The sequence below is a fragment of the Artemia franciscana genome, unplaced genomic scaffold, assembly GCF_032884065.1.
Source record: "Artemia franciscana unplaced genomic scaffold, ASM3288406v1 Scaffold_1826, whole genome shotgun sequence".
NCBI lineage: Eukaryota > Metazoa > Arthropoda > Branchiopoda > Anostraca > Artemiidae > Artemia > Artemia franciscana.
Window position 1 is genome coordinate 14,725 of NW_027062974.1, and position 27,750 is coordinate 42,474.

The following is a 27,750-nucleotide window of genomic DNA, read 5'->3' on the forward strand; positions in this document are numbered from 1 at the left end:
GGAAGATTTGTTAAATGTTTTCCAGAGGCATTGTTTATGAATATTTTAGGTACCCATTTAACTGAACGCATATCAAACAACAAACCGTACGAAAACTTTAGTTCTATCCCGCATTTTAGGGCTACAATGAAAAAGGATTGAGATGGCTTGGACACGTTTTACGGACAGAATATGACAGATTATCGAAGACCACCCTTTTTGGCCATCCAATTGGAGCCGAACGAAAAGAGGTCAAAATGAACGATTTAATAGAAACTAAACCTTAATGGGAAAGGACAAAGGGTGAAGCTTCGAATAGATTATTGCGGAGGATGAGCCTCGCAGCTGTGCTAGCTTAAGGTGGACTGGTGCTGCACTGAGTTATTAGCTCATGAGTTATTATGAGCTAAAATGCGTTATTAGACATATGCTGCAAAAATAATCCTTAATTGAAACAATCGTTCTTCAGTGAAAAAATGTGTCCTGAAGATTCTTCTTCGAAATTTTTTTTTTAAATTTTAAGATTTCAGGGTAGTCTATATACTCATATTTTACAATTGTTAATGCACTACATACTTCCATGGTAGGGCTATTGTTTGGGTTGCTGTATCTGCTGTCCATGCATGTTCCAAAAAACTTCATTTTCCTCGAATTAATTAAAAAGGGTTGGGATCCTATTTAGGTACCAGATCCCAAACATTGCAATCAAATTTGATTTTACTGAAGTGCTCCCTGATTTTAATAGTCATTCTTTATGGGTATTAAAAGCAATTCGATACAATTTACTGGGATTTTTTAGAGATTTGGTTTATTTTCACAGTTAAATTTTTTTAAGTATTTAAATAAGGCAGTGTGAAACTGATTTTAATTTTCTGTATAAAAAAAGGAAATAAAGAGCCTATTGTAGTTGCTGAGTGTATTGTTTTTCAAGATGATGTGAAGACAAGTATTTCATTTTTTAATTTAGGTTATATCGGGTAATTGGTAAAAACGAATTTTAAGGTAAACAGAGGGATTTCGCAACGTAAAGGGTACTATTGGAGTATCTTACAATTTTGGTGCCCCCATGGAAGGGCGACTTAGATAACTTAGTAAAAAGTCAGAGATTTAGTATATTTGTAAATCTAGCATATTGGATTCATGGGCTACTAATACTATATACTGGCCCCCAGACATACTAATAACATGTAGCCAAGACCAAGAAACTTTTGGTACATAAGCTTTAAGCCTCAATGACTAACACTATCATCCTCCTTGTCCGGAAAAAATTCCGAGGGAATAGTTGCTCAAAATCAACTATTATAACTGTCGTTATTTTTTAATATTCGTAAGGATAACATCAGACTTTCTTGAGTGCACTCAAAAGAAATTAGACAGACAATCAACTTTTCGAAAAGGTAGTTTTTTTTCTTTTTGTAGTTCAGTTCGTTTATTTAGCCTAATTATAGGATTACTGCTCTGATTTTTTCGTTATGCAAGATAAAAATAGTTCCATATCCTTACTCAATGTGTGAATTAAGCTTTTTTTTTATGAAGTCAGTCAATTAGCTTTCTAAAATAAATAAGGATAAAAATTGAAAAGAATAAAAAGCTTTATTCTAGTTTTATTACTCATATATTTTATGTAGTGCCAGATAGGGATGATTTTATTATCTCTAACTCAATTTCACAATTAGGTTTCTTTGACGTATTCTGTTTAATTCAGATCTTGTCTCGTTTAGAGCCTCCTGTAACAAATAAGGATAAAAGACTGATATTCGAAGTTTCCCATAACTTACCATCATTAGTGCAGCATCCTTCAGATTTGAAGGCATAGAGGAGACACAAGCTAACAACGACAAGAAAGATGATACAGGCGATAATTACACCAATAACCGCCGCCATTGATACAGGCTCTGCAAAGAAAAAGGAATCAATTAACAACGGGAATGCCTGTCAGCGTTGCCAATATAGACTTTTAAATCTTATAAAAAGATTCCAAAAAAGTGACGATAAAGGCTTTTGGATCTTTTCAAAATAGGATGTTGATAGATACCAAAAGGGTGTTAGTCTAAAGTTACACCTACTCAAAAGGACATATTGAAAATTTCGAAAGCAACTTTTAAAAATCCTTATATACTTAGGCAACTCATATCATTCCTAAAAGCGGTTCACTTTAGTTTAAAACCACCCACCCCCCATAGGTGCATATATATAGCACAAATTACATATTTTCCATTCATTTTTCTGTTTCTTGATTGCGGCATTCTTTTATTCAAACAGATTTAACGCCTAAGAAGCAACGCCGACAAAATCAACAATAAAAAAATTGTAATGTCTCTGCTAAAACATTTATTTTTGTTTCCTGTGAATGTATTTAAGAGACAGACCCCCTTCCCCGTTGGCCATAAGCTCAAGGAACAAACTTCATTGATTTTTTAGGTTCTTAGTACTTTTTTAGTCCTAATTCGAGTAGACGTAGATGCCTAGAGGCAAGTCTTTATCTGGAGGTAGGATTTTGACCCCCCCCCATAAATGTTTGTCCGACTCTAAAGAATGTAAAAAAAATGAATATAGATAAATTTTCGATGTAATTTTTTTAAGTTTTTTATTATAACCCACATGGAAAATATCCTTTTGTACCCCCCCCCCCCCCCAAAAAAAAAATTACCGGACACGGTCCTCCCTAGAAAGAAGCATATATTACACCATACCATAGCAAGCATCAATGAGTCGTATGAACTTTACCAAAAAAGTTCTAGTGAGAATGTCAAATAAATGGTTGAGTGAAACCGTCACGAGGTATTGAAACAACTTTCATTACGCATAGTTTCTCACCATCGATGCCAAAAATGCATCGATTTACGATTGCATAGTTTGACTATTTCTCTTAACTCTACATTTTAAAAGAGTAAAAAACTTTAGCGTAAAGAGGGGGGCGTTGATGAGGAAGCAGCCCTTTCATATACGAATTAATTTCTGTTCGTTTTAAGTTTTAATGTCGCTCCTTACTTTCCGTTAATAAAACTTGTTTTTTTAAATTTAATTTCAAACAAATAGTTGAGTGAAACCGTCAACGAGGTATTGAAACAACTTTCATTACGGATAGTTTCTCACCATAGATGCCAAAAATGCCTTCAGTTAGCTTTGAAGTACACTAGATAGTAACATAAGTTTACGACCAAAAAAGTTAAATGTACTAAGAACATCAAAATAATGTTTTATTTTACTTTCTGGATCCATCTTGGATCTATTCATACTATTTTGATGAATTACATTATCCATTTCTTATATGATACTATATATTCTATCTACAAATAGATTATAACCTCTTTTGTTGCGGTTGAAACCGCAACAAGATTCTTCTTAGGTTGTTTCAGAATTGGGAAGTTTTTAGGCCCGTACCATATTTTTGCAAGTGTTACTACGTTGAATTGTAAAAATAAACAAGCAAAACCAATTAGTTAAATTTGATGATGCTTTTCGTGACTAAAGTTTCCTTTTTAAAGTTATGCGTGGTGGTACAACACCCCAACGGGTGGCTTATGGGTGGCGTTGGTTCCCAAAAATTGATAAATTTTGCGCATATGGTCTTTACAAACAATAGTCAAAACTAAGTTTCATTATAACTGCACAGTTCCTATTTTTTAGATTGGGCTGTGTCTCTTCATCCTGACTTGAGTCCAAGCCTATTGTACTATATGTTTCTTTTTCAATTCTTTTTTATGGTGGCACAGCATCCCAACGAGTGTGCTATGAGTGACTCTGACCCCAAGCAGTCAATAGGTCTCCTCCTAAATACCTCGCTCTTTATGCTAAAGTATTTTTAGAACCCCTCATATGCGTAATAATCTCTGTTCGTTTTAAGTTTCAATGCTACTCCTTACTTTCAATCGAAAAAACGTTTTCATGTTTATTTATAGTAATGTTAGAAAATCCTGCGCCCTTTTTATCGAATTTTTCTTCCCCCATGACATATTCCTTGAAGGAAAGATCCTCCCACGTAACCCCTTCCCCGCAACCCCACCCCAAACCAAAAAAAGCCCCCTGAAAACGTCTGTACACTTCCCAATAACCATTACTGTATGTAAACACTGGTCAAAGTTTGTAACTTGCAGCCCCTCCCCCAGGGATTATGGGGGAGTAAGGCATTCCTAAAGACATAGTCATTATGGTTTTCGACTATACGGAACAAAATGGCTATCTCAAAATTTTGATCCGTTGACTTTGGGAAAAAATGAGCGTGGGAGGGGGCCTAGGTGCCCTCCAATTTTTCTGGTCACTTAAAAATGGCACTAGAACTTTTCATTTCCGTTAGAATGAGCCCTCTTGCGACATTCTTGGACCACTTGGTCGATGCGATGACCTCTGGGGAAAAGAAAAAAAAAACAAACAAATAAACACGTACCCGTGATTTGTCTTCTGGCAAAAAATACGAAATTCCACATTTTTGTAGATAGGAGCTTGAAATTTTCGCTATAGGGTTCTCTTGATTCGCCGAATGCGATGGTGTGATTTTCGTTAAGATTCTATGACTTCTAGGGGATGTTTCCGCCTATTTTCCAAAATAAGGCAAACTTTCTCAGGCTCGTAACTTTTGATGACAAAGACTAAATTTGATGAAACTTATATATTCAGAATCAGCATGAAAATCTGATTATTTTGATGCATATTTTACCGTTTTTTAGAGCTTCGTTTACTATTGAGCCGGGTCGCTCCTTACTACAGTTCGTTACCACGAACTGTTTGATTGTCCATGACTTGACTTTTCCCACAACTATTCCATTTTCAATTCAAAAATCAACGGGCTCGGTTAAAATAATATCTACACCCCCTTACTCTATATCTATCTCTGGGTTCACTGATAGCTCGAAAGTTAGAACTTAAAAAAATCTATTTTTTAACGCTTTAGGCAACTCCCCCCATATACACAAAAAGATCCACTGGCTCTCCTCCATAAAACGTCAACAAAGCCTAACCTAACCTAATAGAAAGTCAATTTTCCTCCATTCACTTTTATAACACCACTTCCTATGAATCTTGCTGCAAGTTATGGGAAACCGGGATTGTGAAAAGGAAATGGAGACGCTTAAGGATATCGGAAAATGGTCGTAATCACGCTCATCCTCGTACATATGTACATCTGAGGAAGGCACTGTAGCAGAGCATACACAATATAATTATATATAAATATATATATATATATATATATATATATATATATATATATATATATATATATATATATATATATATATATATATATATATATATATATATATATATATATATATATATATATATATATATATATATATATATATATATATATGTATATAATTTTTTTGTAGGCTCAAATGAATTAGCTCAGTAAATTGAAGCCTTAAAGATTTTGTCTTTATTATATTATCCCTTTATTTTCTATGAACTAAATGCTACTTTCAATCGATAGCATATAACCCTTTTTCGGACTAAAACCTTTATTTTGCGCCGAAAAATGACAGAAAACGACACTTTGTTGTGGCACAATCTCATTTCCTGGTGTAAAATAAAGTGGGAATTAAAAATAAATAAAGACGTACCCGTGATCATCCGTCTTGAGCAAAACACAAAATTTTTATTTTGTAGATTGGGGCTTGAAACCTGTGCAACATTGTTCTTTGATATGCTGAATTTCATGGTATAGTTATTTAGTTACCTCTCTTTTTGGGATTGTTTTCCCCTTTATAGAAAATTAAGAATGTTTCTCTGGCACATTAATTTTTTTTTTTGAAACTTTAAAATATTAAATTCTGCATAATTAGAATAATCAAAAACATGGATTCCGCCAAAATTTGACAATTAAAGTTAGATATGGAATCGGACTTTGGAAGATCAGCGCTTCATTTTTATTTCTTACAATTAATAAATTTTTGATTTTTTCCATAGTTCTATCATTTTAAAAGTAACCTCGTTTTTTGTTCATACTTTTCCTTTTAATTTTATATTTCACTCAAAAGATTTAAGAAGTGATACCTAAACGTAACCCTTAAAACATATGATGCAGCCCATTAACCCATTAGCTTGAAGATTCAGCATTTTGAATTAGAAAATGAATAAAGCTATTCACCGTTTGATTTTTACATGTTTCGAATCATTTTATTTAGAAGAAAAAGGAGCTAAGAGGAAGGAAATTTATTTAGGAAGGAAAAGAATCTTTTTCAATATTTTACTAATAACGCTAGATTGAATGTCCAAAAAAATTTTTACCAAAAAAAAATAATCACCGAGACTTTGAGCAGTTCGTACTTTTCAATGTTACAATTACAAAAAAGCTGTTTAAAATAAAATTTGCTAATAGTAAGGCGTAACACTAGTTTTTGGGGTTCAGGGAAGGGGGGGGGGGGTCGTCCACCTCAAACTCGGAGAATTTGCTGTTTTTTAGATTCAATAGATAGATATATTAATAAATATTACGACAACTATAATATCAGATAGTTAAATCATTATATACACCGCAAGGCTCTATGCACGCGAATGCAGGGAAATTTATTTGACTTATTATATGACTTTACTTTCGTTTGATTTTCTTTATAATATCCCTCTTTACATTTGTTTGAATAACTTTGTTTTAGAAGTATGTTTTGAAATTAGTGACACAAAATTATATACTATGTTGCAATCAAATTATAACTGTTAAATTTCAACTATTCCATCCGGAGTTTCCATTTTGAAATTTTTATAGAGGGTCGTTGATATTTTCTTCAAAGATGTTGGGTATAACCTACATTGAAAGCACGACCATACAACAAGAAAAAAAATTGACATTTAAAGATGGATGTTAAATCAAGCAATACAAAACTGTTCAAGATTATCACTTCATACCAATTCAAGTGGAAGAAAACAGTACGACTAGGATAGATGACAAGCCACAAAACAACCAAATAAAATTGACATTGAAGTATTACAATTTATGTTTTCTGTTGATTCTTCAATCAAAGACAGATTGTTTTCAAACATGATAAAGTATAAAAAAAACATGGCTGGTTACTTCCTAAGACGCAGTGAGTCTTAATGTTATAATGGACTCGGTTATCAAAACAAGTTAGTAACAGAATGTTGAATAAAAAATCATGACGAAAGCTTATATTGTCTAAGGAGCCCAGGTAGTAATAATAGAGCCAAGGTAGGTGAAGCCTTGAACAACCTCGATGCCAGTGATGCAATCAAGGCTAACTGGAGAGTTAACAGTTGGAGAAGACGGGTCTACGACCATAATTTTAGTTTTGTTCCAGTTTATATGCAGTCCTACTTTGGCACCCTCTTCTCATAGAATTCGGAGCGCTTCCAGCAGCTGCTCCATGGAGTCAGCCAGAATGGCCAAATCATCGGCAAAATCAACATCTTTGATGGCACGATCTCCAAATTTGAGCCCAAAGCTGAGACGTGAAATGATTTTTGTCACAATGTAATCTAAGGTGACATTGAAGAGCTCTGGGACCACTGCACATCCTTGGCACACCCCTGTCGTGATTCGAAGTCTAAGCTGCAATCTCAAGCTGCAGCCTAGTATAGAGGGCTTAGCAATTCCTGGTTTTGGTGTACCTTGATTTTGCCCTATACCGGGCACACTGCCAGATCCGCAATACCGGGCTATTCTAGTATTTTGTAAGTTGTTTAGTGATAATCATTTCTAGTTCCTATTACTTTGTACTATAGTTTTTAAAAACTTTTAGCCACTCTTTCTATTACACTTTCCCAACTACTACGCATTTTCAATCAGAAAACATTTTTTATTTGTCATACCGTCAGCAAAATTCACTATAAATAGAAATAATGAAATGCAGATTGACAGTTATCTCTGATAAAGACAAAGATCATGACGAAAGCTTATATTGTCTAAGGAGGAAGGCAATTTTCCCCCTAAATTTTGAATAGAATATTTTGAAAACACTAGTAAAGAGGGCTGAGCAATACCTGGTTTTGTAAATCATGATTTTGCCCTATACTGGGCACACTGACGCAGCTGCAATACTGGGCTGTTCCAGTATTTTGTAAGTTCCTCTGATAACCGCCGGATCTTTTTGGTCGTGCTTACAATGTAGGTATTTCAACATCTTCGAAGAAAATATAAACGGTCCTGTAAGGAACCTATATTTGTCAGGCCCAAAACGGGCCTGACAAACAGCCAGAAAAGGACCAACAAACTTGTATTTCTAGCTACTTCTCACGGTCATGGAAACTTGAACCATAAAAACACGATCAAGTTTAGAAAGGACCGTAGAGGGTTACCAACTCAGGCAATAGAAGTTAGCAACAGAATGATTAATGACAGAGACCATGACGAAAGTTTTGAACTAAACCTTTAAAAGATCTGGTGATAGTAAGAATCAAAATGAAAGGTGGTGGCTGATCATATCTAGCTCAGTTGGGTCTGAAAATGTCAAATTTCACAATTATACTATATGAAAAATTAAAGATCTATGTCAAAAATCTGCTACTCGGATTGTACCTCTAAAATGAGATATTAACAGTAACTGACCCAATAGTTTAATTGAATAGTCATAGGAATTCAGGTTTGAACCAACGCCCAAAATTTGAGAAATTAAATTAGCAAGTCTGGGGAACTAACTCAAGAACAAGCGGGGGGAGCAAATTTTTTTCTGGTTTTCTAGTGAAGATATAAAAAAAACATTGTCTAAAACCCGATTGGACGGGCAATTTGTTTTATATAGCCTTTTTAATAATATAATACCCCTCCCGATTGGCATCCCTGTAAACAGGCCTTATTTTACATTCTGCACTTCCTAGATACCACTTTTATCAAATTTTTCACTTCAATCTTGCTTTTTTGCTTATATCTAATCTAGGAGGGTTTGCTGTAATTGACTTTCCCTGGGCACCACCAACCCTAGGAACGGCTCTGTGGTAACTATCCATAAGAGGCGGTTCACCAGGATGATTTACGTTCAATCATATTTTGATGCTACTGATTTAAAATGCCCTCCTGATCTTCTCTTAGAGAACAGATTAGCGAATTGTTATTGGTAATTATCTTAGAATTGTGAATATGACCCTTAGGCATGACAGCGACCAGACCTGCTTTTCAGTTAATTTACCGGGGTCTGGGCATTAATCCCACTGAAAAATACTCTCCCCTTGTGGAAAATATCCTCAGAAAACACCTCCTGCAAAATAACCCTCGAGGAAAATACCCCTCCCCCGCGGAAAATACCTCCCTAAAAATACTTCCCAGCCTGCTGGTCTCCAATCGTTTTCGACTTGCTCTCAATTTCTGACGTAATGAGCACCCTCCGAAGTTTCTTCGAGCATGGGGTTGAGGCACATATAAGGAAAGGGCAGACCCCTCCTACACGGAATAAATTATGCTAATTTGGAGGTTTAATGTTACTCCTTAGTTTCATAATAACAGCATAAACCATAAATATTCCCAGAAATCAAGAGGGATTAAATATCAATTTCACGTCTTAGATGCATTTTTCAAAGTTTTTTTTTGTGGCTACCGAGAAAAAAAGTTGTGGTTGCGTCCCTGAGGATTAAATGCATTAATTTTTAACTCTACCCTCCCCCGTCTCTTCCTTAGAACTAATTATGTATTTATCCTAACGTTTAATGAGAGTTGGGATGTTTTGGATTAAAATCCACCCTTTGAGGCATATCCCTCCCTCCCTTAACTATAAAATAATCAGATAAACATATTTAGACATTTAAAAAGAGTTCTAGTCTTTTTAAAATAAAAAAGTGACTAGAGACCAAGCAGCCACGGCAGGGTAATTTCTGTGGGTGGGGGGTATTTTCTGCGGGTGGTATTTTCGGGTGAGGGTGCATTTTATGCGGGGGGATTTCCAAGGGGGTATTTTCCGGGGGGAGAGTAAACGCCAGCTCCCGTCAGATGACCTATTCCTCTCAAGTTCTTTTACTTTTTCTACAGTTATTATGCAAAATTAGGGCTTGGAAAGCAGACTTGACAAATATCTTGAACTGTTTTCTAAGCAGATAAAGGAAATCCAAAGTTCTTTATTCTACCCTACAAATTATTATAGAAATTATTCCGTATATAAAGGGATATCCCCCCTCTTCAAAACCTTGCTCTTAACGCTAAGGTTTTTTTAGCGCTTTTAAAAAGATATTAAAGCTTTAAAAAGCTTTTAGATTCGAATTAAACGACTCACATGTTTCAGGAGCCGCTCTTAAAAACATGTGAACTTTAGTGTAAAGAATAAGGTACTGAGGAGGTGGCAACCCTTTCGTATGCGGAATAGTTTCTGTTTGTTTCGAACCTTAATGTTGCTCCTTACTTTCTGTTAATTTTTTTTTTATTTCTCATTGCTTGCCAAATAATAATCTAAAGGTAAATCAGGTTCTCTTTCATGAAAAATTCCCTCTTGTCACGGAAAAATCATCTGTGCAAAGTTTCCCCCATGTAAAAACCCGTCCTCCCCAGTAAAATTTTGTTCGGACCGTTCTATCTTCGCTGAAAAATTTTATGCGTAAACTATGAGTAAATTTTGTAACATAGAGTCCTTTCCCAAGGGGCTGAGAGGGGTCATGTTATCCCCAAGGGGACAGTTATTGAACCTTTTAACTATGATGAATAAGACAGCTATATCAATATTTTGATCGGACAGCTTTGAAGAAAAAGCGGGCGTGGGAAGGGGGCTAGCTACCCTCCATGATTTTTGGTCACTTAAAATGGATACTAGAACTTCTGATTTCCGATCAAATGAGTCTCCACTCGATAATTTAGGACCACTAGTTTGATACAGTCGCCCCTGGTAAAAAAAAAAAAAACGCGAATCCATGACCTTTCTCCTAGCAACAAAAAAGCAAAATTCCACATTTTTGTATATAGGAGCTTCAAAATCTATGGTAGAAGATTCTTGACTAATGGGATGTTTCCTGCCTTTCTCGAAAATCAGGAAAAATTTTCCAGGCTTGTAGCTTTTGATGGGTAACACTAAACTTGATGAATCTAATATATTTGAAATCAGCATAATAAGCCATTTTTTTTATGTACTTAATAATATTAAAATTCCTTTTTTAAAGTTTCGGTTACTATTGAGCCATGCCACTCCTACTTACAGTTCGTTACCACGAAGTGTTTGATTGCTTTTTCCCCTGACACTCTGAAGTCACCTATAGAAGCAACGTCACTGCATAAGATAAATTAAAACGAAATAATTACTCGAACGTCCCCTGTTCCGCACAAACGGAGAAAGCTATAAACTTGATTGGCAAAATCTTAAGTTCAAAAATGATGAATTATTTGTTGACAAGCAGCAAAGTGGTATTTAATAAATTATTCGGTTAAATTAATTTAAGTGTAAAAGCAAATAAAAAATAAAGTAAAGTGAAAAGCAGATACCAAATGGTTAGATTTGTTGCACTTGGAAAGTTTTCAGTTAAGCACTAGTAAACTTTTGCGTAAAGAGTAGAGGAGGGTTAGTGAGTGAAAACTACCCTTATATACGGGGTAATTAAGTTTTAATTTCCCTCTTTACTTTCATATGGCATTTTAGTTTGTTTTTAAACCTTATATGATTAAGCTATAAAAGCCTGGTGTATAGAAACCTGATGTCTACGATTTGAGCTATAGAAGCCTGATGTATTTTCACCAAATCAAAAGTACAAATAACGTGAAGTCTACGGAACTGACAATAATCGGAACGTGAATGTTTAATGGTGGACCATGAGATTTGAATTTGATCCTGAAATTTTCACCAACGAAAAAATGGTGAGATACCATGGTGAATCATGCATGCACTTTACTTAATTCGTAAAACATCAAAAAGATTAAAAGTAAATAAAATTAGTAAAATTTGTAAATATGATAAAAAGTAAATAAAAACACAAAGAGAGGGTGATCGAGGGAAGAGGCTTAAATATCCAGGAAGAGAAATAACTTTTTTTTTTTTTTTTTTTTTTTTTTTTTTTTTTTTTTTTAGCAATGTAATGGAGAAAATTTTTTCATATCCCGAAGTAAAATAGCTAATAGAGGAGAAAATATTTGCAGGCTGAGTTAAAAAACGGAATGGTGGATTCTGGATTGGAAGGCTCTCTGGAAGAAATGTTTTCTACTGCATTTTTTGAAAAGCAGAGCCATGACTTAAACCTCTTGCACTCAAAAACCACCTGTGAATCATATTTGAACCACTAAACTTGGATTGTGTAATGAGAGAAACTCAGTTTTTTAATTTAAAAAAAGATTTACTCCAATCTCTTAGGGCGAAAGGCCGGACCTATGACAGAGTGAAATGAGGTCTCATTTGTGAGGACTGAATTCAACGAAATTTTAATTTTAGTTTAATATGTGATTTGACAGCAAATAAGGGGTGTACAAATTTAAAATATCAACTGATGACAAAAAGAAGAAAATTCAAGTTCCCAAGCCTTGTTTTTGACGGATTAAGGTCTGAACTAGTTGTATGTATTTTTAGTGGAAAATGGCTTCAGTTTCATCATACATTAAATCAGACTAATTCGAAAACATAGTCTATTGATTTTTTTTTAATCGAACATATTCACAAATTTTTATTTTAAGATATCCGAGAAGCTTAAGTTATAGTTTTAATCTTTTGGTTTTATTTTCTATAATGTTTTTGAGCCCATCTTCTAACCTTTTAATTCATAGCTTAAAATTTGTTACTTAACAAAGTCTGTAGCGTAAGTGGCTTAAACTGGTTCAGGACATGTCTATGGAATGCATAAATATTGACTCCCTAGAATCGTTTTACTAAGTACCCCACAGAGGGAAAGAGGGAAGCAGCTCATCCGAGATTAGGTTGAAATGAGGTTCCATGAAAATGACCTAGAATCTTTGGGAATTCTATGAGGTGGTTGAAATTGGAGCTTTGAAGACGAAGCGCTTAAAGATGTTTTTGCTAGAAGGGTATTTGTATTTTGACATGTTTATAGCAAAAAGAGTAAAAGTGGCAAATAGTAAATATTACACATAGCAGATTCGTAACTGCAAACTACAAGAAGTCCGTGAATGAAGAGTTACAAAAAACACTTTGCATAACCATATAAATAAGGGAAACAATTTTATTTACTATTTTGAATTTAGTATATAATATAACCAAGCTAAACTTGTTTAATTTTGAACACATATACAGGCCTCGAACTATTTACTGAAACATGATAAGTTTAAGTTGTCAGTGTAGCTCAAAATTTGTTGAAATTTCTACAAATACAAAAAGTAATTTTTGTCTATGATAATGTGAGGGATTTTAAGTTTGCCAAATACTTTATCGTTAACTTGTGAATACTTACAAAGCTCGTCAATTAGTTGTTGCAACATTGTATACACAATTTTTTGATTTCCTAATGCTCAAAGCTAGTGATGGAGCAGATAACAAACAAAAATAAAAAAAAATTTAAAAAAATCAGCACTTGAATCACATGTGTTGTCCACCGAAATGCACATTAAAAAAGTACTTTCGAAGTTTAGCTGCTTTTGGCCTCATTTCTTCTGCCACCAGCACCCCAGGGGCTACCAACTCCATATCTGATCAATGTACAGTGATGTTGTAGGTACAAAGAGAAAGCTAAACAGACGCTTTGCATATTTATTAACACATCCCCTAATATCTCCAATATTACCCTACTTGAAGAGCGGCCGAAATTGTAAACAAGTAACTGAGGACTACAATAGTATTATACAATTAAATACATTTAATTAAATTATGAAATAATTAATACAATTTTAATATTCAAATGAAATACAAATTAAATAATATAAGTTAAATAATGCAATTGTTAATACATTTAATACAATTAATTAAATACATTATACAATAATAGTTTAGTTTTTAAGTTTAATAGAGTTCGAGCAGTCAGATTGGGACATTTTTTCTTCATGAAGATATAAGGAGCTTTAAGCTAAAATGTGGTAAAGGTAATGTTTCGATGAGAGAAAACAACCCATCCAAACACCTAGAACATTCAGTGCACCCAAACTCATCCACCCAAAAAGAAGAAATCATGGACAAGCAAGACTGTAGCTTGTAAACTAAAAATATAGAAAACTTTCCCATTAACTTTTGAATATTTATAAAACCCTAGACTTCTGTTGTTGAAACATGTTGTTCCGAATATAGAGCATGACATAGTATCGTAAAACAAAATGTGTTATAAGAATCTGTAAAATCTTTTATGAACTTGTTCGTAAAATACAGCACGTGTTTTCCGTGACATTGAGTTTGAATAAAAGGAAAGATATAAGATTCGAAAGAAGGGACAATAAATAAAAATTTTAAAAGAAATTAACAGACAGAAAATAAAAATGAAGGGCTTATTTTGTCTTATGTATGTCTCAGATAATTTTAATTTAATCCACCATATTTTTATGATAACAAAATATTACCTGTGACTTTTAGAGTTACATCGACGACATCGCTTCCTTTTTCATTTTCCACCACAAGTCGGAATATTCGGGCATCTGACAACTCAACTCTTTGAATTTTAAGGCGTGCCTCATAGCAGGAGGGTTTTTTCATCTGAAAAAATTGTTTTACTTTCATGCGAAATCAAGATAGATTTGTCAATGTCAAAATACTAAAAACAAAGCTAATCAATTTTCTCTCTTCTTGTGAGGTCATTCACTTGAATGCAAATGGAAATTTAAAGTTCTAAATTTAAAAGTGACCAAAAAGATTGGAGGTCACCTAGACCCCCTCACACGCTCATTTTTTATCAACGTCATCGGATCAAAATTTTTAGATAGCCATTTTGTTCACCAGAGTTGAAAAAATTAATAATTACGTCTGTCCGGACTACTTAATCCCTCATAGTCCCCGGGGTGGGACTGCAAGTTGCAAACATTGACCATTGTTTACATATAGTAATGGACATTGGGAAGTGTAGAGACGTTTTCGGGGGGACTTTTTCGCGTTGAGGGGAGTTGGGTTTGGTCGGGCGAGGGCGTTACGTGGGAGGATCTTTCCATGAAGGAATTTATCATGAGAGAAGAGACTTTCCATAAAAGGGCCCTAGGATTTTCTAGCATTATTTAAAAAAAAAAACAATGAGAAAACAAACGAAAAAAGTTTCTTCCGCTGGAAGTAAGCTTTAAACGAACAGAAACTATTACGTTTACAAGGGGTTTCGTCTCCTCCACAATACTTCGCTCTTTACGCTAAAGTATTTTAGTAATTTCAACTATTTATTCCACGGCCTTTGTGATTTAGGGGTCATTCTTAAAGAATTGGGACAAAATTCAAGCTTTTCTGTAAAGAGCGAAGTATTGACGAGGGGGCGTACCCCCTCATATACGTAATAAAATATACAAATATAGAAGTTGGTCACGTAAGTTAATTCGTAAGTTACGTATATTTATTACTAGTAAAACCGTTCGTAAAAAAATACAAAGCTATAGTTGCCTTTTTAAGTAACCCAAATTGGTGGGCACCTAAGCCTCCTTCCCCAACCCTTTTTTTTTATCAAAATCGTCCGATCAAAACTATGACAAGTCCATTTCGCTAAAAAAAATTAGTATGTAAATTTCGTTTTAATTATTCATGTGCAGGGAGCCAAAAACAAAACATACATTAATTCAAAAAGGTTCGGAAATTAAATTAAAAAAAAACAAGTTTTTTTTTAACTGCAAGTAAACAGCAACATTAAAACGTAAAACGAACAGAAATTATTCCATATATGAAAGGGGTTTCCCCCAATCTCAACGCCTCGCTCTTTACGCTAAAGTTTTTTATTGTTTTAAAAAGTAGAGTTGTGAAAAAGAGTCAAACTTTAGCGTAAAAAGCGAGGTGTTGAAAAGTGGGCAATCCCTGTATTTGGAAGGGGCAGGGCATGGACGTACACAAACGAGAGACATTAGAAGCCAGCCCCCTCTCGAAATCCAAAATTTCTTAAACTTCTGGACACTCCTTATTCAAATTATCGCATAACTCATTCTTTTTTTTTATATCCCCCTAAAAAATTTCTAAGGAAAAAGAAAACTCCATAAAAAATATTTCATTAAAACCTGTTTAAAATACTAATTTCTATTCTCAATTTGCATAAGTTAATCTATTTTATATTGCCAAAAACAAAGCTATGTCATTTCGATGAGTCGCTTCTAAAAAGCGAGACTAATACAGGATGAAATTGAAAATGGCGAATGAGCACTTTAGTCAATTCCTATGCGGAGATAAAAGCGTAATTTATAAAAATAAATAAGAAAACCGACCATATAAAATTTTAAAGGGTTAAATCTCTCATAAACCCCATTAGAACGTTTTATTATGATGAGTTTTCTTGAGAAATCAATGGCAATAATCTAAGATAGATGTCTGTACTTTTTGACACCTAGTGTTTTTATTAGTCTGTCTTATACCAGACAAATGTAATTGCAGGGCAGTTTTTGTGGTCTGACTTCATTGTATAGGCATGCTCCGAATTTTTGGAAAGAAATGGTATGAAAAAAAGACTTTAAGTACTTGTTAATTAAACGAAACACATTCAGGAAGTAAAGTTGGGTTAATCCTAATGAAATGTAACCGTCAAATAACCTTCGTTTTATATAACAGTATAATTTGGACTATATATTTGCAAATTAGGGGGAAGGCGGTAAAGTATTTGGCCAGTGCCCCTAACCTGACATACCCCCCCCCCCCTAATAAGTAAATATATAGCCCAAATTATACAACTCCAATGCATTCTTTTACCCGCCATTTGTCGTAGTGGCTATAAAACCGGTTTTCTCATTTCTACAGTCAGCAGACTTCTCGACTGGGTTTCGTTTCAAACAGTTCGTGGTAACGAACTGTAGTAAGGAGCGACCCGGCTCAATAGTAACCGAAAGTCTAAAAAACGGAATTTTTATAAAAATAGCTACATCAAAAGAATCGCATTTTAATGCTGATTTTAAATATATAAATTTCATCAAGTTTAGCCTTACCCATCAAAAGTTCGAGCCTGAGAAAATTTCCTTATTTTAGAAAATAGGGGGAAACCTCTTAAAAAGTCATAGAATCTGAACGAAAATAACGCCATCAGATCCAGCGTATCAGAGAACCCTTGGATAGAGGTTTCAAGCTCCTATCTACAAAAATGTGGAATTTTGTATTTTTTTGCCACAAGACAGGCCACGGATGCGTGTTTATTTGTTGTTTTTTTTTGTTTTTTCTTGTTGTTTTGTTTGTTTTTCCCCAATGGGTGATCGTATCGACCAAATAGTCCTAGAATGTCACGTGAGGGCTCATTCTAACGGAATCAAAAGTTCTAGTGCCCTTTTTAAGTGACCAAAAAATTGAAGTGCACCTAGGCCCCCTCCCACGCTCATTTTTCCCAAAGTCACCGGATCAAAATTCTTAGATAGCCATTTTATTCAGCATAGTCGAAAAGCCTAATAACTATGTCTTTGGGGACGACTTACTCCCCTACAGTTCCCGTGGGAGGGGCTGCAAGTTATAAAATTTGACAAGTGTTTACATAGAGGAATGGTTATTGGGAAGGGTACAGGCGTTTTCAGGGGGATTTTTTGGTTGGAGGGGGGGGAGTTGAGGGGAGGGGGATATGCAGGGGGAACTTTCAATGAAGGAATTTGTCATGAGGGAAGAAAATTTCCATGAAGGGGCGCAGGACTTTTTAACATTTGTTTTTTAAAACAATGAAAAAATAAATATGAAAAAGTTTTTTCAACTGAAAGTAAGGAGCAGCATAAAAACTTAAAAACAAACAAAAATTATTACGCATAAGAGGGGTTCACCTCCTCCTAATACCTCACTCTTTGCACTGAAGTAATTTTATTAAGATTCAACTATTTATTCTACAACTTTTGTGATTCAGGGGTCACTCTTAAGGAATTGGGACAAAATTTAAGACTTAGTGTAAAGAGCGAGGTTTTGACGAGGGAGTGAACCCCCTCACATACGTAATATAAAATACGAATATAGAAGTTCGCTACGTAGGTTAATTCGTAAGTTAAGTATATTTTTACTAATAAACACGTTCGTAAAAAATTAAAAGTTCTAGTTGTCTTTTTAAATAACCAAAAATTGGAGGGTAACTAGGCCTACTCCAAAACTCCTTTTTTCTCAAAATCGTCCGATCAAAACTATGAGAAAGCCACTTAGCCAAAAAAATAAATTAATATGCAAATTTGCTTTTAACTATTCATTTGTGGAGAGCCAAAATCGGAACATGCATTAATTCAAAAACGTTCAGAAATTAAATAATAAAAAAAGTTTTTTTTAACCGAAAGTAAGGAGCGAGATTAAAACTTAAAGCGAACAGAAATTATTCCGCATATGAAAGGGGCCGTTCCCTCCTCAACGCTCTTTACGCTAAATTTTTTTACTGTTTTAAAAAGTAGAGTTGAGAGAAAGAGTCAAACTTTAGCGTAAAGAACGGGGCGTTGAGAAGGGAACAGCCCCTTTCATTTACGGAATAATTTCTACTCGTTTTAAGTTTTAATCTCGCTCCTTACTTTCAGTTAAAAAAAAACTTTTTTTTTATTTAATTATTAACAAGTACGAGATTTTATACTCTAATAATCCTTATACTAAAAGTTTGTATGTTTGCTGTGTAATCTTTTGTATGCTATTTTCTGCTCTCTTATGGTCTTCATATATAATTTTATAGCTGACATTCAACTACATTCATCTGCCAGAATTACACTTTTGAAATTTTGTGCATATATTTTCTTTTAGATTGAAATTACATTGAAAATTAGTTGGAAATTATTGAATAAAGAACAATTTCCCTATTCTTCTTAGAAAGTTTGGAATCTTCCCCTAGCAAAAGTTTAAGTAATATCATAATCCTTGCTGGGTGAATGGATAGACCTGAGCCTATTGAATCCAATGATATACTTATTTTGTCCTTTTTGCACAAGTTGGAGCTGCAGGATTGTCGGTAATTGTTTATTTGAAAGCGAATATATGACTTAACCTAACGGGTATCCTTGGAAAATTCCGGGAAGAGGGGGGGGGATATTTAGAATCAGGCTTGGCTTCAAGGGTTTCCGTGGGATTTTCAAAAGAGGAAGGGATATAAAACAGATATTGCACTATGGCTTAAGTAATGAAGTGTGATTTGTATATATCAAACAGAAAGGGGGGGGGAAGCAAAGATAAAAACAGAACAACTGACGTTTCCGGAATTAAATTTTCTGACGCAATTTTCTTTTTAGTTCTAAGGCAAGGTACCATTTTATTAAAAAAAAAAAAGAAAAAAAGGAAAGAGAATGGATAATGAACCAGCTCATTTGAAGAAATATCAACACGTTTAAGGCAGGACGCAGTCTAAAGGAATCTTCCTATACCTCCCATGTTAAACATTTGGAGTTTGCCTGTCGTTTCTGAACTAGTGATCTCGGCGGTTTTTATGTCAATAAAAATAAAAATAAATCTGGTGATTATTTTGATCTAATCAAATTTTGAAGCCGACAATTATTTTTTTCATCATTCCAAAATAATTATAAAACCTGTTTCGGGTTTGCATTCTAGATTGCTATACTTGACACTGTTGTTGTGGGGTATATAAAAAATAGAGCAAAAAATTTTCTATTCAACAATCAGAAACTTATTTCTATAATTTATACTTCCTGGCTGCATTCCCTTCAAATAGTTTTCATATCTGTGTTCCGAAGTCGAAATTCCCTTCAAAAGACTAGATCCAGCTGTAATCGGACCGTCTGACAATGCATAAATTACACCAAGGGACTAACCACTCAGATTGTTTAGGAGCGATTCAGTCAAGTATTAGTTAGTTGTAACCTGTTTAAACAGAGTCTAGAGAATAAGTAGCGTGCATACATCAAACTGCCGGTTAATAAATACATATAAAAAATCATATTTTATAAATAATTACAAGAAGAATTGCTAAGGATAGCCTGCGCCTAATCATAATTTTGAGCGAGAAACCCCTTAAGTTCAGCCTTCTTGTGTTTGTTTAGTTGAAGCGACGAAGAAAACTGATACCTTTGTATTTGACCAAGTTGCCGCCTAAGAAAAAGAATTTACTAGAGAGTAAAATTCTTGGAATTTAGCTAGGCCTTAATAAATCGATTACAGCAGTGAGATTTTAAGTTAGATAAACATAGACTGGACACATATCCTGTGTCATATTAACGCTGATGACGTTGCAAAGAACATATCACATTTGTATTATATCACTAAAAATGAAATGTCACATTCACGCAGGTACGCTATATTTTTTTTCCAAAGGGGAGGGGAATAAATAAAACTAATGTCATTTGAACGACAAGTGCCATGAATTTCAGGATTTTGGGGAACGGGCCAGGCCCCAAGGCCCTCTATGGACAATAACAAGTAAACGTTTAATTTGACGATTTGAATAAGCAGTACCAAGGAGTTCAGGAATATTTACGGTTTCAGGGGGGCAGGCCCAAAGATCCCCATGTGCACATACATGTACATTCATTCCAGCCAGGTGAGCTATACATGATATAACTAGATTTTTTTGTAGTTAGTTGCCTCCCATAAAGTAGGAAAATCAAAATAGTTGCGTAAATAGCAATTTAAATTATAGTTTCGCCTCTTATTAGGTTTTAGATTTTGACCTACGAAAGTTCCCTGTCCCAGGAACCGTTGAATAGAATTTCCAGAACTTTCCAAATTAGCTCATTTTCTCAATAGCTGAAACTTAATCAAAATTTGTAGAGTAGGCTATATTCATCTCCTTATATACAACAACTTGGTTATTTGGTTTCTCTTAAACCAGATGGGGACTTTCTCACGTTGAGAAATGTCTTGATACCTGTTAATAATTCAAACTAATTTTCTTGAAAACACACCCCATCCAAAAAACATTTACACACACGTCCCTTAGGAATGCGTTGAGTCTCAGAAAATAATTTAATTAGGTGCTAATTAGTAATACAAACCTGATAAGAATAGAAATTGGAGAACGGGAAACTAACTCGGAAGCGGAAAAGAGGGAAAAATAATTCAAAAAATGTATACTGATGAATAATATTTATTTATAACTTCTTTCGTTAGTACCTTTTATAAGTACAACAACTGTATTCTACAGTCAGGCACATAAAAAACGAAAATTTATAAGTAAGAACAAAAATGTATGTAATTAACAAGCTTTTTCAACTGAAAGTAAGGAGTAACATTAAATGTTAAAACGAACAGAAATTTGAAAAACTATTATTTGAGAAACAATTACAAATTAAATTAAAAAAAATAAGTTTTTTCAACTGAAAATAACGAGCAGCATTGAAACTTAAAACGAACAAAAATTATTCTGTATTTGAGGGGGCTGTACCCTCCTCAATACCCTGCTCTTTACGGTAAAGTTTGACTCTGTCACAACTCTTCTTTTTAAAGTAAGAAAGTACTAACCATAAACTGTATTCCCGCTGTAGAGCGTGAATAAAACTAGATTTTTTGCTGATGATTTAATTTCAAAAATCATTCAATAGGACGAAGAATGCGAATTCTTAGGGTGCATTTATGATTTTTTTTTCCAATAAAGATTAATCTTTAAGACAGTGAAAATCTCTCGCTCTGTACAAGGAGGATTTATAGACCTCCCTCTGCAACTAGCGATTAAATCACAACCACAGCCACAAGATAAGGAAGACCGCAGTATGCTGTATGGAAAAACCCTGTTACAGGTTTTTACAAAACAAAATAAATAAATTTCTGCAAACTAGACAAGGTTTTTGTGTTTATCTTAATAATGCACATATTATAATTGACTTAAAAAGATTTTGAAATAGAAGTAAAAAGTCACATCAAAATAAGGAGCAAACATAAAAAAATAAACATAAATCGTTAGGGGGCTGTTGTCCCTTAAACCACTCTGTAAGGGAAAGTTTGACTAGTACTTTTTAAAAAAATTTTAGATTGCTAAAAACATGATTGTTTAATAACTAGAAAAATGCGTTAAGTTATGTGCAGGAAGAGATTGCTAGGTTTTATTCAAATTCAGTTTTTAATTTTCCTTTTTCTTCCTTTTATTATATTTAATAGTCTGTTTCCTGGATTTTTTTCTTCTTCTTCTTCTTAGTTGCTTTTATGGAGATATTAATGCATAACCTCCAAGGAATTCCAAACCCTGTGCCAGCTCAGACCGAACCCGGACCCCGTATAGTTGAGCACAAGTCAATCCACTTTGCTATCACTGGGTATTTTCTTTTCAATCAAGTAATCACTTTCAGTTCTTGTTTTTTCAATTTTTTCTGCTGTCGTTTACAGAAATTGAGAAAAAAATTCACGTAGTTGCCCAATAGAATTTGAATTTTCCTTTTTCTGAGTAGTTGCTTAGCTGAGCAACTAAAATTCCCAAAATTTATTACTAAATTGCCGCAACTGGTAAATGTTCGTCCCAAAGTCTATAGTTTCTCAAGTCCAGTTGACAGACGATCATATAAAAAGGGCTTTAAATCTTTCTTTTTTCAATAATTGATAATGGGTGACATTCAAGCAAAAACACATTCACTATTCGATTGAATTATATTAAATCTATCAGTTTGTAATAGCAAAGTGTAGAACCATGAGATGTGCTCTGATTTTCAATAGGTGTGAAGGAGGCTTTTCAGTAAACTGGAAGCATCACTAGAATTCTAATGCATCATTGACCCTGTCAATCTCTAGTGACAATTTTCTTAATCCCAATCTAATCAAATTTAAGTAGATTTTCGTTTTGAGATAAACCTTGCTTGAATTGGTGAGTTTCGAGTCAATGAAGTCTTTCTTGTCTTAGGAAAAACTAAGAAAATCTAAGAGATAACAAACTTCCTTAGAAAAAACAATGATTCTACCTTACGACTATTCATAATGAAAACAGAAAAAAAGCCATTTTCATTGACACTAACAGAGATTTTTAACTGAAAGTAAGGAGTGACATTAAAACTTAAAACCAACTGAAATTATTCCGTATATGAAAGGGGCTGTTTCCTCCTCAACGCCCCGCTCTTTACGCTAAAGTTTGACATCTTTCTCTCAACTCTACTTTTAAAAACAGTAAAAATTTTTACCGTTTTTTAGAGTTTCGTTTACTATTGAGCCGGGTCGCTCCTTACTACAGTTCGTTACCACGAACTGTTTGATTCTAAATTATTTGATCGAATCTCAAGTATGCAGCATTTAGTAAATTTAGAGTTAGTTTGGATTGCATGATATTTAAAGAATTGTTTGAATTGTTTCGTTTCAAATATTACCATTATAAAATTCTCACGATTTTCAAAAAAGGGAAATTCATCACCCCTCTCCCCAAGGAATAGCATCTTAATTAAGGCAGTACCGCTAAGTTCGAAATTTATTTCAATTTCTTGGTTGTTTTGGGATTTTAGCAAGAACGAAATCAGCAGGAATTTCAGCAGTCCAGAGACTTACGAATTTTCAGAGATCCAGCAAAAAGCAGAACACATTTATAATCAAAGGGGTAGTCTTAGGGGCATGTGACACACGTCCCACAAAAAAGGGCAGGGAGTTTCACTATTACGATGTGGAGAGATGAATGACACCAAAGAGGGAGCCCAAGTTTTACTGTTACACTCCTCCCCAAACATTAATTCTGGATCCACTCCTCTGTGTGTGGACTGAGATTTGGTGGCGCAAATTTAGCTTGGGTATTCCTGCGTTTTGAGTTTTGCCTCGCTCACTGGTGCTCGTCTAAATTCCACTGAGTTGAGTTTTGTGCTGGATATATTTTACGTGGGTTGAATATTATTTGGATTAAGTTTTGCCTGAGTCAAGTTTTGCTGGATTGAAGTTTGTGGCTTGAGTTTTTTGGGTTGGCTTTTGAGTGAGTAGAATATTGTGTGCACCACGGTAGTACTTTCCTATCAAGCGGGCAAATTACACTTCCAACATTGGGAGTTCAAGGTTTATCGTGTGCACCATAGGTTATGACTGTTATCTATAATAGAACACTTAATTTACACTAAAATCTTTTCATAAGCAAAATATTGTTTTCCTACAAAATAAAGCTGTATTCCCGCCCCCCCAAAAAGTAAAACCATTGTTTTTTTCTAAAAAAGAATTTCACTGTTTCTAAATAATGATTTTTGAAGGGTAGTACCATATTTTAATCAGTTTTGCCAAATTGAATGGCGAAAATAAAAAAGGACGACTAATTATTTAAACTTGATGATACTTTCGGCCGCTTAAAATTCAAATTCTAACAATTTGTTGATTCCCAAAGACAGAAATACCTTCAAAGGAGGCTGCACCTTCTTTAGTTGTTTGTTACAAAATGTTTTTGGCTTAGTTTTTCCTGAGTTTTTATCCTCGTTTCTTTTTTTGAGCTGGTCCCCACTATTGCCAAAACTGCATATGACGGTCTTTTTTCATTAAAAATTGAATTCTCAATTTTTAAGATACACATTTGTGTGTAAGTCTCCAATTAGCCAATTCAAAAATTGGTCGTAGCCAGGTTTCACTTTTACTATCCAAAGTACTATGAGCAAAGCACGAGTTGTGATGTAAAGACATCCTTGCTTTAAAATCAATCATAACAGCTGATGGCTCCATGGCACCATTCCATCAGAAGCAACGCCTTAACTACAATTAACTGAAAACGATGCGTCAAAGATAGTGATGGCTTGTAATCAATGAAATTAAAGCGTGCGAAAAATTGACGGATTTATTTTAACCATGTCAGTTTTGATATACGCATAGGTAAAATTATAATATGCGCTTGCTTCTGTGTATCTTTAGCTATGGTAGTTATTGGTTTAACTTTAATGAACCTATCAAAATACCGGTTGTAATTCAAGAGATCCTCGTGAGTGTGGAGTTAGACATGTGTTTGATCTTGTGATACACAGATGATTTGCATACAAATCAACAGCAAGTGTAGCTATTTCGAATATATTCAAATAGATATATTGGATTGATAAATTTTTACGATTGTACATCAGAAAAACAAGTGTGAAAATAAACTACTAAAACTAAAACAAAACTGCGACAGACAAAAGATCATCAAAACGGGCATGATACAAGAAACAAAGTCGGAGCAGTTATAAAAGCAATTGCTCGACGCAAAGTGTAGGAGCCATTTGATATCCCCTCCCCCTACTTACACACCTATGGTGAATTTTAAAAAAAGTCAGTTTGGATATATAGGTTCAAAACCAAAATAATGTTTATCTTTATGTGCATCCTCAGGGATAATATGGTTTGGTTCAACTGTGATGGTCATATCACGATAATGTATCACAATTCAGGAGCTGTAGTAAGCGCATGAAGCTGGAAATGTATTTGATATTGTAATATGCTGATGATTTGCATATGAATATTCTCTGAAAGTTTCAACTTAATACCCAAATCAACTCTTGAGATACGGTATTTTGACAATTTGATCCATGGATAGATCCTCTCACGTAACCCTCTACTCTCGACCCCCACCAGAAAAAATCCCCCTGAAAACGTCTTTATACTTCCAAATAACCAATACTATATGTAAACAATGAGCAGTTCTTAACTTGCAGTCCTTTCCCTGGAGATAGTTGGGGATTAAGTCGTCCTCAAAGACATAGCTATTAGATTTTTTCACTATGCTGAACAAAATGACTTACTCAAAATTTTGATCCGGTGACTTGGGCAAAAATGAGCGTTGGAGGGGGCCTAGCTGCTGTCCAAGTTTTTGGTCACTTAAAAAGGGCACTAGAGCTTTTAATTTCTGTTCAAATATGCCCTGATGTACATTCTACTGGGTAGATACAATCACCCCTGGGAAAAAAAAACACGCTTCCATGATCTTTCTTCTGGCAAATAAATACAAAATTCCTCATTTCTGGAGATAGGAGCTTAAAACTTCAACAGTAGAATTCTCTGAGACGCTGAATCTGATGGTGTGATTTTCATTAAGATTCTATGATTTTAGGGGGATTTCCCTCATTTTTCGAAAATGAGGCAAATTTTCTCAGGCTCGTAACTTTTGATGAGCAAGACTAATCTTGATGAAACTTATATATTAAAACAAGAATAAAAATCCAATTCTTTTCATATATCTATTGGTATAAAAGTGTCATTTTTAGAGTTTTGGTTACTATTGAGCCGGTTCGCTCCTTACTTATAGTTCGTTACCACGAACTGTTTGATACCATGCTCACTTCTCGCCATTTTCGCTTTTTTAAATATTTCTTATAGCCAGCAACAAAAAAAAGAACTGACATAGATGTGCTGAGAATTATGAGTGATTAGTTGCATTTGACACAATGCCAGCGCTACTTGTGGGACATTTGTCTCTGCATCAGCATTCTATATATAATGTCTGTTGCGAATAGAATATAGTTAATTTATACAAAGTATGTATATTTTTCTCACAAATTAGAATTTTTTGTGCACCTAGAATAGCCCCCCTTTTGCCCCCCCCCAATAGAGATACTCTAGCTACGCCCCTGGATACAGACAAAAAAGGGTTTTTGGCTGATGAAAAAGGAAACAGTCAGAGCCTGAATGAGCTGCATGCAGCTAAAATAGATCTACATATTTGGAATATATAGATGGAATAAATAGCTAACCAGGTTGGCCCCTTTCGAGGTCTTAAAGAGGGACAGTAAAAATATGTTTTGTGAAACTAGGAAATGGACAGAAATGACAAGTCTTAAACAAGGGATGCCCCGGGTCATGCCCCAAAAGGTTTGACTAATAGCATTAATAACATAAAAAGTTTAAATAAAAACTAGTTTTAAGTAAATTGCAAGATATTTAATTGAAGATACTAATGTATTGAGAGAGGTAATATATAAAGGAAGATCAATATGTTTCCAGTTATACTTATTAATCCAGTTAGAATTGAGTGTAAAAATATATCGTGTGAATCTAGGAAATGAACAGAAATTATAAGTCTTAAAACCACAGATACAGTTTAAAGAAAAAAGGATGAGGAGGTTTGAACGATTCGCAAAAGAAAATTCGTAAATCATTAGCAAAACATGAAAATACAAGAAAATATGGTACAATTTAATAGACACTGGTTTTGAATCATTAACACCATAACATTTATGTTCAAAAAGTTTACAAAAGATGCAATAAAAGAAATTCCAGATTGTGAGGCTTATGCATTTTTTATTCAGATTCCAAATAGCATTAATATCCTAGCATAACGAAATTATCGAATAAATAAATAAAAAAAAATATCTAAAGATATATTTCAACTTCTGAGCGTCAAGTAGCTTCACTCTATTCTTTTTTTTTGAATTAAAAATAATTAAAAGCACTATTAGAAAAAGTGCCTGATAGAACAGGATTATTTCATTTGTGGTTGTACAAGGGAGCTCAAGCGAAAGGAAAAAAAGCTTGAATCCCCATTCTTTACCTGTGTAAATGATGAATTTTTCTTGGAATAATAAAACGCTTTTCTAGAAAAATAATTGTTTTAGACAATAGCCCTCTCCTAGAGCCCTTACAGTGAGCTTATTGGCCCTAAACAATTTCTGCAGTTGACACTATAATATCAGAAATACTTACAGTGCTTAACGGCTCAGCTACAAATCGACCTTTACCAGTTCCTGCTTCGAGGGTGTCAGCCTCATTTATTTCCCACATCGTAGTTTGCGGAATCGGATCTGAACAAAAAGCACCAAATAATGTTGCATCCTGTCCTCTCTCAACTAAAACTGTTTGACTTGCTACTAAATTAAGCGCCTTTGGTGGACCTGTAATTTTCGTATAATTTAACTAATGCACATTCATTATTAGATATTTTCAACGAAAAATTGTTGATCAAACTTGTTGATCAAAAAAGAGCAGAGACATGTGAGACGGCTTTAAGCACCGGGGCCCACCAAAATAAAAATGATTTTAACCCACCAGACTCTTCTTACGTCTATTCATGCCTGAAAACCACGATTTCTAAATATTTTCT

The 27,750-nt window shown here is 34.3% G+C and overlaps 1 protein-coding gene across 1 annotated transcript; it reads right to left on the reverse strand.

Annotated features, from left to right (window-relative positions):
* Window positions 1–1,619: 1,619 nt before the first annotated feature.
* On the reverse strand, window positions 1,620–27,550 carry LOC136042712 (uncharacterized). Its single transcript, XM_065727676.1, has 3 exons — window positions 27,354–27,550; window positions 14,324–14,456; window positions 1,620–1,874 (listed from the first exon to the last, which is right to left on the reverse strand). The coding sequence occupies exons 1-3, from the start codon at window positions 27,429–27,431 to the stop codon at window positions 1,681–1,683; spliced, it is 405 nt and encodes a 134-aa protein (XP_065583748.1). The 5' UTR covers window positions 27,432–27,550; the 3' UTR covers window positions 1,620–1,680.
* Window positions 27,551–27,750: the final 200 nt, after the last annotated feature.

What these genes read in the sequence shown, in the direction of transcription:
- LOC136042712 (XM_065727676.1), bottom strand. Translation starts at nt 27,431, where the DNA reads ATGTGGGAAATAAATGAGGCTGACACCCTCGAAGCAGGAACTGGTAAA. An exon ending in TAGCTGAGCCGTTAAGCACT is followed by an intron (nt 14,457 to 27,353) that starts GTAAGTATTTCT and finishes CAATTTTTTCAG; the next exon opens with ATGAAAAAACCCTCCTGCTA. An exon ending in TGTAACTCTAAAAGTCACAG is followed by an intron (nt 1,875 to 14,323) that starts GTAATATTTTGT and finishes TTTTCTTTGCAG; the next exon opens with AGCCTGTATCAATGGCGGCG.